Consider the following 15,478-nt stretch of genomic DNA (forward strand, 5'->3'; position numbering starts at 1 on the left):
GAGTAATGTAGGTCCACAAAGCTTCTTGTAGCTAGCGAAGAAAGCAAAATAAGACGTTTTATTTAGTGAAGGTGCAATTAGGTTTTTCAGGGCCATCCTAAATTGGAGGTTGTCAGTGTGACAACATAATAAAGTGAACTGCAAGGCAGACCTGCCTAGAACAATAAAATAATTGACCACAACGTACTTTCAGTGAAATGGTCAACTGAATGCAATGTTCACTTTAGTTTGGAGACACGGAATTTATATGCCAGGAATAATGGTCAACTTGCATTGTCATAAATAGTTTGTGTATCGAACAAAAAGCCTGGTATTACATTTGTTGTTGGGTGGCAGTCAGTACAAAATAAGTAGAAGGAAATTACAACGATCTGGATTATTACCAGCTTTTGGTGTTCGGCAAACATCAGTAAAAAGTTTTTTTTTTTTTAAAACAAAAGCTAATAAATAATATATTAAGATGGCGACCCTGTGAGTGATGCTAAACGAAATGAGAATTCTCAACTAGACCAAAGTGCACTAAAAACACATTTAAGACCCAGTCTTAATCTGGAAGAAGAATGCATATTTACATGTCAGTTTGTAAGCAGATATTCTTCAGAACTGAAACAAGAGATGCGAGTTGTTTCAGGACACAAATCATTGGTATTCAGGCTTTGGTGAACAGCAGCAGAATTGGTCTTATTAGAATTCTATTTTACCAACTGTTGCTATAACACATGCAGGAATCATCTGCTAAAAAGCCAGACTAAATGGAGCATTTACTTCACAACCTACCACAACATCAGTGTCTGGGTAACATCAGTGTCTGGGTTTCATCAGCATGCAAGCAACATATATGAGTCAGAAGATCTAGACCATTCAAAAGAAGATGGGCAAAAGGGAAGGGCACGTCAAGGACTAAAAATGGAAAATAGAGATGAAAAGAGCAGAACCCTGCAGTTCACGTCTGTCATGATTATTCAAATCGGAGGAGGACAATGGTCATTCACAGAAGAACCAAGGAAATCAAGATATGGTCAATACTATGAATTCAGTTCTTTATAGAAGAATGCAGTTTATTTTCCGATCAGTTCGTCATTAAAGGGAAAAGGATAGCCAGGGCAATAGACACGGGTGCCCCCTTTCGCCCCTTTTATTTGCCCTTTACATGAAACCCCTCGCACAGAAGATCCGTGACCATCCGGGCATCGAGGGCCTCAAGTTCGGAGGTGACATCCACAAAATCAGCCTATACGCTGATGATATTATCCTGTCCCTTTCCTCCCTTCCCGCGCTGGTAGACGAACTCGAGGTCTTTGGCCGGCTCTCTGGCTTCAGGGTGAACCTTAGCAAGTCTCAGGTTCTTAACCTATCCCTACCACAATTTGAGGCTCTCCAACAGTCTCTCCCCCTGCACTGGTCCCATGAGTCTGTCCCATACTTTGGCATCCTCCTGACCCCCTCGCTCCCACGCACGCTTGCAGTGAATTATACGGCTCTGGTGGCACAAACGCGAAGAGCACTAGATGGCTGGGCTAAACACACGTTATCATGGTTTGGGCGCATCGCAGCGGTCAAGATGACAATTCTGCCACGCATCCTGTATCTATTCCAGACCCTTCCATCGAATCCGCCGCCTACCACCATGTGTTCGCTGCAGCAAGCTCTGAATAACTTCATTTGGGGTAATAAGAAGGCGCGCCTCTCGATGGCTCAGCTATCAAGCTCTAGGGATGATGGAGGAGTGAGGCTACCCCTCATTCACAGATATTTGCAGGCTGCACATCTGCGGTATGTGCTTCAATGGAACCGCCCGTTATCGGAGAAACACAGGACCTTTATGGACCAGGCAGTGGCAGGCGCGAAGGTTTGGCGTGAAATCTGGCTTCCCCGCCACCTGCGCTCTTGGGACCTTTATTCCTCGCCAGTCACGGCAGCCAACATGAAGGTTTGGGACAAAGTAGCACTTGCGAAGGGCCTCACTACCTTCCCTGATGACTCCTCTAGTGGACAACCCGGATTTCCCCCCCGGGTGTCAAGTCCGCTGTTGCCCAGAGATGAAGAGAAGTGGGCTGCAAACGCTTGGGCCACCTTTTTGACCTCAATGGCATCATACCATTTAGCCGCGTGCGCCTCAAGCTTGACCTCCCCCGCTGGGATGAATTCTATTATTTACAACTACGACACTGGGCCACCTCTCGGGCCTGCCTCCCACAAGCTTCTCGTAAACTTACCCCTTTTGAACAATGGATAGTAAGGAAAACTGACGATAAGCACCTCATAGCGGAACTAAATGTATTCCTTACGCAAAGCTAGAAAGGGACTCGCACTCTTGGGCAACTCAGGTGGGAGACGGAGTTGGGTAGGACTAAGGAGTGGAACAGCATCCATTACAGAGCACATCACACAGCATATAGCGTGGCAGGGACTGAATCCGCGTTTAAGGTAGCGTCGTATTGGTACCTCACCCCTGCTAGAATCCACCAAAGGAACAAAAACCACACCGAAGAATGTTGGCGTGGCTGCGGTATGTCAGGCTCCCTAGCAAATCTTTTATGGCATTGCCTGCGGCTGGAGCGATGCTCGGAGCAGGTTCTAAATGATATTGATGAAGCGTTTGATATCGAAATACCCCACTTCCTGGCCTACACACTATTAGGGCTATCGAATCCCCACACCTTCCCTTTACGGTCGCTACGCGGAAGACAGATGGCATTGGCTCTCCCTGCAGCGCAACAGGCGATCCTAATACACTGGGGTACTACTACGGTTCCAGATCATTCGGCGTGGCTCCATAGGCTCTGAATGACCTTGTTAATGGACCGACTCTCGCTAATCCAAAACCAGAAAGGAGAGAAATATGCTGACCTCTGGGCTCCCTTTATAGCACTTTTATCAAGAGATCTCCGTGAGGTCACTTGCCCCAAACTCCTGCAAGTACTGCATTTGATACCTCCTACGACAGACTGAGAGGCGCCCCAGATGGACAAGCAGCGGGGAGCGCGGGTGGGTGAACCTGGGGTCCCTCTGTAGCTCTTGATATCCAGATACGGACTCCTCCTTTATTTTATGTTCTTCTTTATTGGGGGTTTGGGAGGGAAACGTTTCTCCATTATTGTTTCCCCCTCTAGGTGGACTCTCATTTTGAGCTGAGATGGCGCTCTGAATATACAGGCTGCTTTGATTCCCTAGCTTTGATTCCAGCCTCCGGCATTTACACCTTTAAAGCATTATGTGTCGCCGCCGGCCCCTGTGGTTGGAGGCTTACAGCTGTGTGCAACTAACGAGACACCTACCAAATTACCTAATAAACAGATTTATTCCATAAAGTGAAAAGGAATTGGTTATAGTCCCTATATTAAATAGCCCACAGGTTATGGCAGTGTGAACCCAAACTCTTTTAGACATTCTGATAGCATTTGACACAGTCCATCGAGGCCCCTGCATGTCTTCGTTGTGCTTCAAAAACACACAAAAGGTAATGAGGAATGCTTGCAAATAGTCCAAACCACTAGCAATCACGCTGGATAACATTCCAACCCACTGTTTTTCTCCCACGTTAGCAACCACTCTTGTCATAGGAAGCCTTATGTAAATCACCAGCCCTGCCCCTCAACCCACCCCCACCCCCCCCCCCCAATCACCTTGTGTGCTTCTGCAACCATTATTGGATGGGGTGATTAGAAAGTGCATGGGTTGGTAGCACCATATAAAATGTCAATGTGTTACCTGCATGATCACAAAAAACTACTGTCTAAAATGAGGACAGAAAAAATACTGTCATTGTAGATGTCAATTCCTGCACAGAAAAGTGATAAATCATGACAAGATTTATGCCTCTTACGGTGCATTGTAGACTGTTGCAAACTCATTGAAACCCATAATGCAATATACTAGGGAATTTTATTTTGCTGAGTTTCCCTCCGGTTGCTGCAGTTTTGAGAAGCACTGAAACTTTGCCTCATAGTCTGCTGTTCAATAATAGTTAACGGGGCATGAAAATGGGTTTCTCTGTAACGGATGCTGCGAGCATGGCCAAGAATACATCTTACTGGTGTCATAAGATAAAAAGAGAAACAAGGCCTTGTAGTACCCTTGAACACAAATGAAAAAACAAATACAAACCTCGATTTGATCAGTCTTGGCGTCGCCCCAGTATATCTTGCCTTCTGTATAATCCAAAGCCAGCCCATTTGGCCAGCCGAGGGAGGTATTGACCAATACCACTCTGTCAGACCCATCCAACGCAGCCCGCTCAATCTTTGGGATCTCGCCCCAGTCCGTCCAGTACATGAGCCTGAAAGGCAAATATTTGTTTTTAATTAACAGACGAAGGCTGTTGTGTAGTGTGACCCAAAGTGCTAATGGCTGTATGAAAAGCCAGAGCTGTGAAGGAGAAAAGAGACCGAGGTGGCAAGGTTTAGGACTTTAAAGAAGCAGCAGAGGGAAAATAAATAAGAATTAAAGAACTGAATGTGACAGTGAGACGATAGAGTGCACTTTACAGATGTAAAATAGTTCTCTCATGCATTCAAATGGAGATCATCCTAGAAGGCAGGATTACACCAATGGCCAACAAGAGGTGAGAGTAAAATCCCTCCATTTGAAGCATGTGTGTAAAAAAAAAAATCTTTTATTAAAGAACTGGTAAAAATATGTCAAGCCAAAAGCTTTGCTATCAAGCTAGACCTAAAAAGGTACACAAATAAAACAAATGGCAGAGCAACTAATTCCCTGTTTAATAGCCCAATAGCTCCCACATTTTAATCAAGGCAGCAAAGGTCATTTAGACATCTATATCTACCAATTACATATACACAGGTCAGACTGCTGCATTTCAGATGTCTGTTGAATGCCAAGGAAAAACAAACAATGCTCACCCAGACATGGGATCTAGTACTATCGCTCTGGGCTCATTCAGGTCTTCAGATATCAAAATCTTTCTCATGGTCCCATTGAGCCTAGTGACTTCAATCCGATCTGTGCCAGTGTCCGTCCAGTAGAGGTTCCGTGCAATCCAATCCACTGCAATTCCGTCTGGATGGGCAACTTGCGCAGTGACAATAAACTGGCTATCTGAGCCATCGATGAGGGAGCGTCGGATGGCCCGTACTTCATCATCAGTCCAATAAATATAGCCTTCCACTGGATCATAATCAATTGCAATAGCATGACGGATGTCATCCAACTGCAGAACAATGTCCGTAAAATCTGGGGTGTCCAAAGAGATGCGCCTTAGATCCGTCCGCCGGGCAAGAAGCAAAAATTCTGTGGCACCTGTTAGGGAAATAAAATATTACGTTTAAAAACATACACTCTAGTAACCTTTGCCCAGGAGTCACTGAAAAGCTAAATTAAATGTGAAACATTCAAAATATTAAAATTTTAATTGAGGATTAAGAAAAGAAAAGAAACAGATGGGATATTTCCAGATGCACAGTGGTTGGAGGTACATTTTTTCTTTACAGATTAAAACACTGCAGTTGATCAAGTGCGAGCAAGCAGTCCCAAAACACCTGGAGTCTTTTATAAGTGTACCACGTTTTTATATGCATGCTTCAATTTCAACCTTAACGGAAATGGTTCAACAAGAGACCGACCCATTCCAGAACCGGAGATGACGTTTATGGTCTGAAATAATCTGGCGATTAAGGAAAACCACAAGGTGAGCACTCAGTTCAAATTTACAACCTACCTGTAACTATGAAAACAGTATTATGTAGATCAAAGTACCTCGGAGCTGAGCACAGCAAAGGACAGAGCCATACTTCAGGCAAAGGTGCTACAAGAAGAGCAAGGCCACATTCAAAGATTCACTCTAGTGCCATGCTATACACTTGATGCATAAATTTCTGAAATGCTAGAGAAGCAGTGCAATTTTGGATCTCACTTAGGGGGGTAAAAAAACTTTAGGAAATAAATTCAACATTTAATAGAATAGACATTTACCGATTGTTACCTGCAAATGACAAACTCTGCTGTCTTTGTCAGCTAACATGAACATTTCACCCGAAAACCATTGAGATGTAAATTACACAGCTTCTGTTGGCCAATTTAACCTTTATGACATAGGTGGGTAGGCTTTTTTTTCCTGGGAGAGAAGATGCTAAAGGAGAGGATCACCAGGATGAATAGAATGAAAAGTGATGGATGAAATGCTTCTATTACTCTTATTTATTGGTAATTGGTTTTGACTGCACTCCAGACCATCATTTTCTGTTCACTGTGTACAACAGGCACCGAGCAAATTCAAATCAATCCTGTTCCACCACCGCCCCCCCCCCCACCCCCACCCCCAAAACAAGGAACGTCTGGGTGGAAAACATTGACAAAGTCCCCTCTGTACAGCAACACAAGAAAAGCTATGATTTTCCCTGCTTGCATGGCTTTAGTAAGGTTTAATTTGAGTCTTCCGCACAGCAAGCTATGGGAGCCATGAACATAAGAGCTCTTCAACAGTTTACTCACTGAGAAGAGTGGAAATAAAGCATACTACTTACTGGTCATGTAATCTACTTCACAGCTCAAAATAGCTGGACAACAAGGATGAATTCTTTCCAGTAGATACTGAAGCATCACTCTGGGAGGCTTTCAAGGTGGTGCATCGCGAGACAAGCAGGGGTGCTGAAGGCAGTCCGTAGCACGCTCGCCTCCCTGGAGGCCCAGATTAAGGCACTAGAGGGTGTTTAACTCCACAAATGATCCCCGCATAGCGCAGAAATTAAAAGCTCTTCTATTGGATTATGGAGAGGAGGCACAGCGTGAAACGAAATTCCTAAGCAAATATGCTGAAGCTCGTAGTCCGCTTTTTATAAACTGCATCCGGCTACTTTACACATCACCCATGGCGCGTGTTCAGGTGAATGGTTTACTCTCAGACCCCTTTCCGATCTCACGAGGAACTAGACAGGGATGCCCACTATCCCCTCTACTTTTTGCAATTGCAATTGCAATGGAGCCCCTAGCGGCTCGTATCAGGCAACACCATACTGCAAGAGGGATTGGTTTTAGTTCCTGTAATTTGCTCCTATCCTTATATGCGGAGGACGTTACGCTATACATCATAAACCCTAAAGACAATCTAGACCCGTTGCGGAGGGAATATATTCGCTTTGGTGGGCTCTCGGGTGTCTATCAATTGGGCCAAGTCTGTGATATTCCCATTGACGGATAGTACCCCTCAAATAACGTCAGAATTCCCCTGAGGCTGGGAGGCTGTGGAGGTTAAGTATCTAGGAATCTGGATCAGTCGAGATACGCAGGTGGTGTGGCGGTGTGGCGACTAAACTACGGCCGAACGATGATGTGGCTGGAGGACAAAGTAAAAATATGGGCTAGGCTGCCGCTGTCATTAGCTGGCAGGATAGCACTAGCCAACATGGTCATCCTGCCAAACTTTTTATATTTGTTTGTCAATATACCGATCCCACTCCAGGGCTCGACAAATCCACTCGACCGCTCGCATTTGCGAGGTAAATTTAATGAGGTCGAGCTATTTTTAGGTCCAACTCGCCCTTTCTGGCGAGTAGGAAAACATACTAACTTTTGTCCTCTGTCTTTGAAAACGGAGCAAATGTGACAAGATAACAAGATTTAAAGGCCTTTTTATTGCTCACAAAGCAAATGAGCAATTAAGATGCCTTTAAATCTTGTTATCTTGTCACATTTGCTCCGCTTTCAGAGACGGAGGTCAAGTAGGTTACTGTTAGGGAGCGCTGTATCAAAAGCCACGCCGCCCTTGCGGCGACACTCTGCTGGGACTCTGTGCTGGGCGTGGGACGAACTGCGCAAGAGGGCGGGGATCCCGCTGCTTTATGCCCCATCCGTTCCTCTATCGCAGAATCCCATGATGCCTTGTATACCACACAGCATGAGTAAGACAAGCTCAGAAAATGAATCTCCAGACGTTTGAGGACTTATAACCCGGGGATGAATTTAGACCTCCCCCAGCCACGCCCGAGGGACAGGTAGTGCCATTTACCGAGATCTTTTTATATCATAGAATACGCACAGCGTGTCGTTCTCTATGGGAGGACTTCCCGAGGGCGCCGCCGACCCTGCCTGCATTGGAAAACTTGCCGAAATTCCCATCCTCTCGAAAACTGGTTACCTGCCTATACACTCGCATGCAAGACACCGCCCCGACAGTAACGCCAAATTCTTTTCAACATTGGAACTATGAGCTAGACGCGCAATTGACCGAAGAGCAATGGGAATTTTGTGGGTAGCTCTTGGAACTTTCCCCGAACTATAAGTTAAGATTGATTCACTTTAAATATTTGCATAGATATTATAGGACTCTGGTAAGCCTCCACCGTATGGGCCTTGGAGCAGAGAGTGATTGTTGGAGGTGTGGCTATGCTCCAGCTACATTTCTCCATATGGCGTGGCATTGCCCCAGGATAGCTGATTTCTGGATGAAGATCTTTGAGTCGGTGAATGATATACTGGGGGTGGCGTTGGTTCCGTCTCCTGCACTGGGTTTGTTAGGGTATGTAAAGGACACTCCGCCTAAGTTGCGTAGGCTGCATGCACTTCTACTGTTTGCAAAGCGCCAGGTCGCTGTTCATTGGGGTAGGCGGCAGGTGCCCTCCATTAAAGAGTGGGTTAGTGACGTCACATACGAACACACCCAACTAAGTACATTTTGGGAATTGATGCCACCCTCTAGACCCCGAAACATTTGGGACCCGTTCTTGACTTGGAAGGCTAATTCGCAAACAGCAGCTTAAGTGATGGACGTGGGTGCATCGTAGTCACCATTACATTTGTGATACACTAGCACCTCACATTTCTTCCCTGATATACAGTGCGGGAGAGGCCATGCTGGGCAAATAAATGGGTGTGTAAATTTGGAAATGTCCCTCTCAGGTAACGCCGTGTAGGGCACTTTTATCTTTGTATTACTTCTGATAACAATGTGAGTACACTATGATGTTCAAGTTATATTATGTCTGCGGTTTGGGGAAGGTGGGTACGATGCAACCTATCATTCATATCATGTACGGAAGTAGCTTCATATGTATTTGATTCTTGACTGTTCAAAGGAAACTGGCTTGTTGAATTGTCATGGCATTGTTTGTTTGAAATGTCAATAAATAAAATTACCAAAAAAAAAAAAAAAGGATTTATTAAAGAGGATTATATTCTTTCACAAAGTCATGAAATAGCAACCACAGCAATAAACCTCAAAAACAAACATGAATTTTCAGTTATCTAGTAGTTGCTCGCACCATCCACACAGCAACGGGTAACTGTCACTGGACTACATGCAGGTGTGGCTCTACAGTCCTCCTCTGAATCAGTGATTCCCCACTGCAGCCACAAAATAAATAAGTAGGGTTTCCAGCTATTGCTGCAACAGACTTCCTGCTCAGATTGGTCGGAGATACCATTGGGGGAAGGGACGAGATGATGCAGAGCAAGGAAAGTGGAGGTTGCGGGGCTGAGGTGGAGCAGTGCAACGCGAGAGGCAGCCTAGGAAATTTGTAGTAAGAAAGCAAGCAAATGGATCATGAGCTAGAATTCGGCAAGAGCAGGGTGCATTAGTCACTGGCTTCACCCGTATTGTGCGGAGGCAGCCAACATTAAGTAGTTGTGGCTTGCACCCGAGGGGGTGAACCCATTTCTCCCCCGCTTAGAGATTGAGTTGCTCAAACTGTACAAGAGAGAGCGAGAGGTAGTGCAGTGTGGGGCTTCTGGCACTGAGGGGCTGAACACCATAGTGTTGGAGACAGTACTGGAAGCATATTTGTGCTTGGCTTTGCACCAACAGTTTATGAAATATATGAAGCTCGCTAGCCTGCTATTTGTTTTATTCTGCTGGTTTTGAATTAATACCACGAAGGGTGTCAATTACAGTATAACTCAGCCTGCCAGCAGTGGCTGTGGAATTTTAACTCACTCCCCAGACTTTTGTGACTCTCAGCCCTCTAAGTTCAGTATTTTGCTGTGGTCCTCGGAATCTGCATACTCAGAGGGGGCCATTTGAACCCTTTTTAGGTCTTGTCTACGCAGAGCGCAAGCGCTACATAGGAGGACCTTTAGCCGTCGTTCTGCTCTTTTTCGAAGCACATACTTGTGCTTGTGGCGGCATTCACCTTGCGGGTGCAAGCAGGGGCGTGCTACAAGCAACAGTATGTGCTTCGAAAAAGAGCAGACTGCGCACGCACACACGCATGCACCACTCCCGGTCCAGCAAACACATGATTGCAGTGTCAGCAGTGTGTTTTTCTTTTACTGTGACAAGCACGCGTGTGGCGTGTGCTTTAAAATATCCGCATTGGTTTAAAATATCAGTCTTAGTTATTCACTCGTGCACGGCTCTCTTGCTTTTTTAAATTTTTTATTAGCCATTCACTCTGTGGTTCCCGCACTCTGTCAATTTTTTTTTTTTTTTTTAATCTCCCACACGGCAAGGTAACATTAGCTGTGTGCTTCGAAATATCAGCATTAGTTATTCACTCGTGCACGTCACTCTGTCTCACTAACAGGACAACTAACTCACACACTAACAAACTAACTTCGCACAAATGGCGATCTGTAGCTTGCGCTCTACTGTTTCTACCGCACTCACCCTGATGCAGGTCCCGTTGGTCGTACCAGGGTTCGTCCTCCCTCATGTCAAAGAATCCATGCCAATCCCAGGCCACTGCCCCGCCCAGCACTGCTCCAAGCCGGCGAAGCCCGTCCGGAGATACCAGAGCGCTGCTCCTCGCACTACCTGGCAGTTACTACAGGAGGATTCAAACCACAACTGGGAAAGTCGCCCATATCATGCACGTGCAAAGCTTCCATCGTCCTGTGTAAACACTAGGCCGCATAATATGAAGAGCAGCCATGTTGGGTGTAGTTAACTAGTGATTTAAAGGAGAGCCCAAGATTCGAAAACTGCTGGGAGCACATCACAGAGCTGCCAGAAAAGACAGAAGAATACCGTCCACGTTGTGCAGAGATGAAAGGCATACACACGCCTACCAAAAACTCTAATACCGGTGAACGCACAAGAAGCTTTACAAGGTGTGTTTTTTTGTTCATACTCGACCCTAAGGTATTCGAGCGCTTTAAATGAAATCTAATTACATTACACAAGGGTGGTAGGGATGGCAAGATTAAGCCCAGAATTACGGGATCTTAAGCAGACGCCGAAACTAGAACCCGGTTTCTTAGTTCCAAAGTCGGCAGCTCTGGTTATTACGCCACCTTCTTTCCCTTTATACTATCCAATATTCTATATATTAATATAATGCGGTGGTAATTCCATATTAAGCTTACTAAAGCTGTATGTGTTACTTAAACGGGCGCTCTATTTCTCAAGACTGTCAATGTAAGTAAGGTCGTCAGTCTAGCTGGTGAAATTGGTTAGTCGGTGTTTTGGCAAACTTCATCCAACATGGCCGCTACCATAACTCAAGACCTCAGATTACTACCAAATGCTCTCACTCTGGCAGTTTCATAGCAACAGATCATGCCCACTGTGGGTTCGACCGGCGCCTGTCAGGTATCAACAGGATGCAGCGAATGGGAGGCTAGATGCCGAGAGTGAGACCCTCGATTCACAAGTACCGCTGCTTAGGAATGGTCTCTGCTGCTGCGCGCCTTCAGGTCCTGCGGTGCTTCTCTCATTTATGCTCATCTGATATGTTAACACTGTTTGTATGTAGCGCGTCGTATATCATTTCCAACGCCACCCCTCTGGCACTGTTTGCTGTTCTCGCTTCTGAAGTGTGCTTGGTGCTGCTAGCTGGTATCAGCAATGCTAAATATTTAACGGTTGGTTATCAGTTCCTTCCTTAGCTCAGCTGTTCATCCTGAAAAATAATTTAATGACCGAGCAGTTAAGCTCTTGCCTGGTAGTTGCATCACTAATTACAATTGCAATGTGAACACCACTAGGATAATCGTTTAATTTACTTTGGTTCCAGTGGTATTAAGACGTTCTTTTTGTTAATAAGTCACGTGGGTCTGCAGGCGAATTGTTTCACTTAGAAGCTTGGCCTGTTTGGGGTGTCTGATATAGGTGCGAAGTCAGTGTGGTTGGGGGCAGTTATCATGCATGTGTACAGCAAGGGCATCCGTAGCACTCTATATGGCAGAAACAATCTGATAGGATTTTGGCATCTCAAGAAAAATTATTAAACATGTACATACAATTAGGGGTGAATGGTAAGAGTGTAGTGAGAAGGAACAATGAAAGGTGGGTAGAGCCAGTGTTTTAAATGGGCTGGTACTGTTTCAGGTTTATTTTACTTTGCTCAACTAATTAAAGCCATTGCAAATTATGTAAAACACCATAATTAGATATAGATATAGTTTCAACGATTTTAAAAATATGGTTATAAATCCATATCACATATAACAAGCATTGGCATAGCCAATAGGTCTTGCCTTTGTGACCTTATAAGTGTTCAGCCATGCAATAGTTTATCTTGTTGCACCAAAGATATTGTGCTGCATAACTAAATACTTATATGGTCCCAAAAGCGAGATCTATTGGTTATGCCAATGCTTGTTAATCATTGTAAGTACTGCAAGCATTATTGCATTCTTTTTGACAGTAAGAGGGAAAACAGTGTAAAGTAAGACACTATTAACAAATCAGACAAGCGTGCTGGTAAATGGAGGTACTCTGAGAGGGGCTTTCTCCTTAGTACTGCTCCCCGGGCTCAGCAGGGGTAGCTGGGCACTTGTGTCTTGGCCAGACCTTTGCTTTTGGCTTAACATCTTGCAGGGGTTTCCCATCAAAGAAGTGGGGGGGGGGGGGACAGACTGACTGGCTGGTGATGCCTGCGTTTATATGCAGAAGTACATCCACTGATTTTTTTCAACTCATGACCTCCGTTTCATTGGCTGAAAGGAAAGAAACTATTGTGTGTGGGAGCATGTTTAAAAAAGAAAACTGTATCCGTCTATGTGTAGTTTTTACTTCTCCCTATTTAATGAATATGATGGTCAAAAAATTGAGATCGGGGAAGTTAATCTCAGCCAGAATTTGTCAAAAAACAAGATCTAATCCCTTACAGAATAAATTGAACCATATAGGGTTGCTGAAGGGGTTATCCACTATTCCAGATTATTTCCTCAAATCAGCTGAAGACTGCTATATGTCAGTAGTGAAAAGTACTAAAGTATTGAAAATGTATTGTTTTGCAGAACGAACCCTTGACACCCCAATGTCCATGGGTGGCATCTGCCTGTAAAGGATCCCTCCGAGTCACCTACGATGGATTACACATTACAAGACATTACTTTCGTAAACTTGGCCATCAGTCACATCAGTATAAATAATGATTCCTTGACCTCCGCTACTCAGCACTCATCAACAATGAAAATCCTCTGTTTTTAATGTCAAGGTCGCCGGAGCTTAATCTGAATGCTACCTTTCACTTACCTGGGATTATGTTCAATACTCATTTCACTGCTTGGAATGAATTATACATTTCATTTTGAATTTGCTTGAAAAAACGATTGTCAATTCGGTTTATATTCTTGATCTATTGACTGTAATACTTAAAGAATTACCAATAAAAGCAGAGGTAATGTTGGAGGAAATAAAGGCGAAGAATGTTTAAGAGAGTTTACAGTAACTACATGTAGAAAGGTGAAAGGCAATTTTTCCAAAACTCATTGAAAGCAATAATCAATCTTGGGGGCACCAAGTTTAAAACAAATGGTGCTCAAGTATACTTGGCAATTTGTACACAGAAAGCTGTAGGCCGCAATCTTATACAACTGTATTGCTTACATGTCAAAAAGGAGGCTATATGATTGGGAGGGAGGCAACCCTACTAACTTAACTCCAATCTGGTTAGGTCAAAACACAGTTCTGAAAGAAAGTCTGCTCTACCCATGGCAGCCACGGCACAAGCAGCAAGCAATTACAAGAGTATACTATATTAAAGCCTTACCAACAACTTCAAAGTAAAGAACACAACACAGGAGAATTCCAAAACAAATTTTGTAAAATATAGTAAAATTTAAAGAGCGAAAAGTTTCAAAGGACATCAAAAGAGGTTAAGGGTAAACAGATGTGAATTCTTATATTTTTAAAGTGCAAACAAGATAGAAAAAGTCAAGCACTAACGGAAAACAGTTTGCTGTGGACCAGTGACCAAGACACAATTTCATGTCGACCACAAAAGAGCAGAAGTCCAATATATCGAGTGGGTTGCCCCTGTCAAAGGTTCTACCTTCAGAATTGGCTTCCAACTGTTGGGAAAGCTTTTCATCAGTCCCGCAGTAACTTTCTAAGGGTTGGCTTCTAAACAATAGGGTTCTCTACAGCCATACCTCCTGCAAGGTCTAGTCCTCTTTAACCAGCTGGGTCTTCTTTAAGTCAGGATTCCCGTTTTGAGTTCCTTGAATCAGGTAAACAAAAGGCCAACCACATGACCATTGGTGAGAAATCCGGTCCCTGTGTGCCTGCATAATTCAAGAGCTCCCAAGTCACTGTGTCATTGTGCAAGTCCTCTTCTCCCATCAAGAGTCAGAGGTTGAGATTCTTCTTCCGGTCAGGAGTTTGTTTTTAGATGGAGTCTTCTAAGGTACAGGAATATTCCGAGGTGGTGGTTAAGGTGCCATATTTATTCTGTGCAGTGACGAGAAAATATACCACCCAATCCGAACTATTTTCTCAAAGTGTCTTCACCTCCTTTGGCAGCACTTTTTTGCTTTACAGTAGGATTACCCAGGTTACCCCATTTCAAAATTACTGGCTCCAACTGCCACCAGGCAGGTATATTTTCAGCTTCTAAGCTACTACCCTACTTGACAGGCTCAAAACTGGTTTTCCCTTGTTAATATGGAAACCAATGCATTCATCATTAAAAATGAAATCTTGTTCTTATTGATTGAATCGCCCATTCTGCAAACCACATCAACCTCGACTCGCAAATATGTAGTCAAGCAGGCTCTGAGACCTAGGGCCGGGATTACTGATTGATAGGTCACAGAGGGGGGTGGGAGGTGCGTAGCTTGCAGGCAAACACTCAGGCAGGAAACTCTTGATCAATCCCACATATAGGAGCTGCGACATTACAATGGTCATGGGATATTGCAACACTAAATCACACATGGCCGGAGGGGTATGCGCCCTCCAAAAAACACCATAAAAAGTCAGATACAACATGAGTTAGGAACACAAAGCCAATCAAGACCTAGCGCACACAGCGATCCCACGCTCCCCATGCCGGACATCCAGACAAGTTATGCACTGTCCAAGCAGTGTCCATGCGAGGTTGAAACCCACCTGTAGTAACCATTTGACCATAAATCTATGACTCCAAAGGCAGCAACCAACAATTCTCACCATATATGGTATGCCGGAAACTTTTATAACCTGTCGTGTTTTGTATAAAAGAAGGACATATGCAGATTGTAAATTGAGACCGTCCTCAGACCTCGCGTCCGTAACTGTTCTCCCGGCCGTAATGTTTAATTGTTTCTGTTTTGACAAATGCCTCTTGTCTGTTTTTCAAAGCATTTCGAATTCAAGCAA

The 15,478-nt window shown here is 44.3% G+C and overlaps 1 protein-coding gene across 1 annotated transcript in view; it reads right to left on the reverse strand.

Annotated features, from left to right (window-relative positions):
• Window positions 1–15,478, reverse strand: part of LRP6 (LDL receptor related protein 6) — an 880,431-nt gene that overhangs the window by 637,217 nt on the left and 227,736 nt on the right. Inside the window, exons 6-7 of the mRNA XM_085652091.1 lie at window positions 4,863–5,259; window positions 4,108–4,279 (exon numbers count right to left, since the gene is read on the reverse strand). Coding sequence (XP_085508217.1) covers window positions 4,108–4,279; window positions 4,863–5,259 — 569 coding nt within the window. The remainder of the gene's footprint in view (window positions 1–4,107; window positions 4,280–4,862; window positions 5,260–15,478) is intronic.

Source organism: Triturus cristatus, chromosome 4_1, assembly GCF_964204655.1.
Source record: "Triturus cristatus chromosome 4_1, aTriCri1.1, whole genome shotgun sequence".
NCBI lineage: Eukaryota > Metazoa > Chordata > Amphibia > Caudata > Salamandridae > Triturus > Triturus cristatus.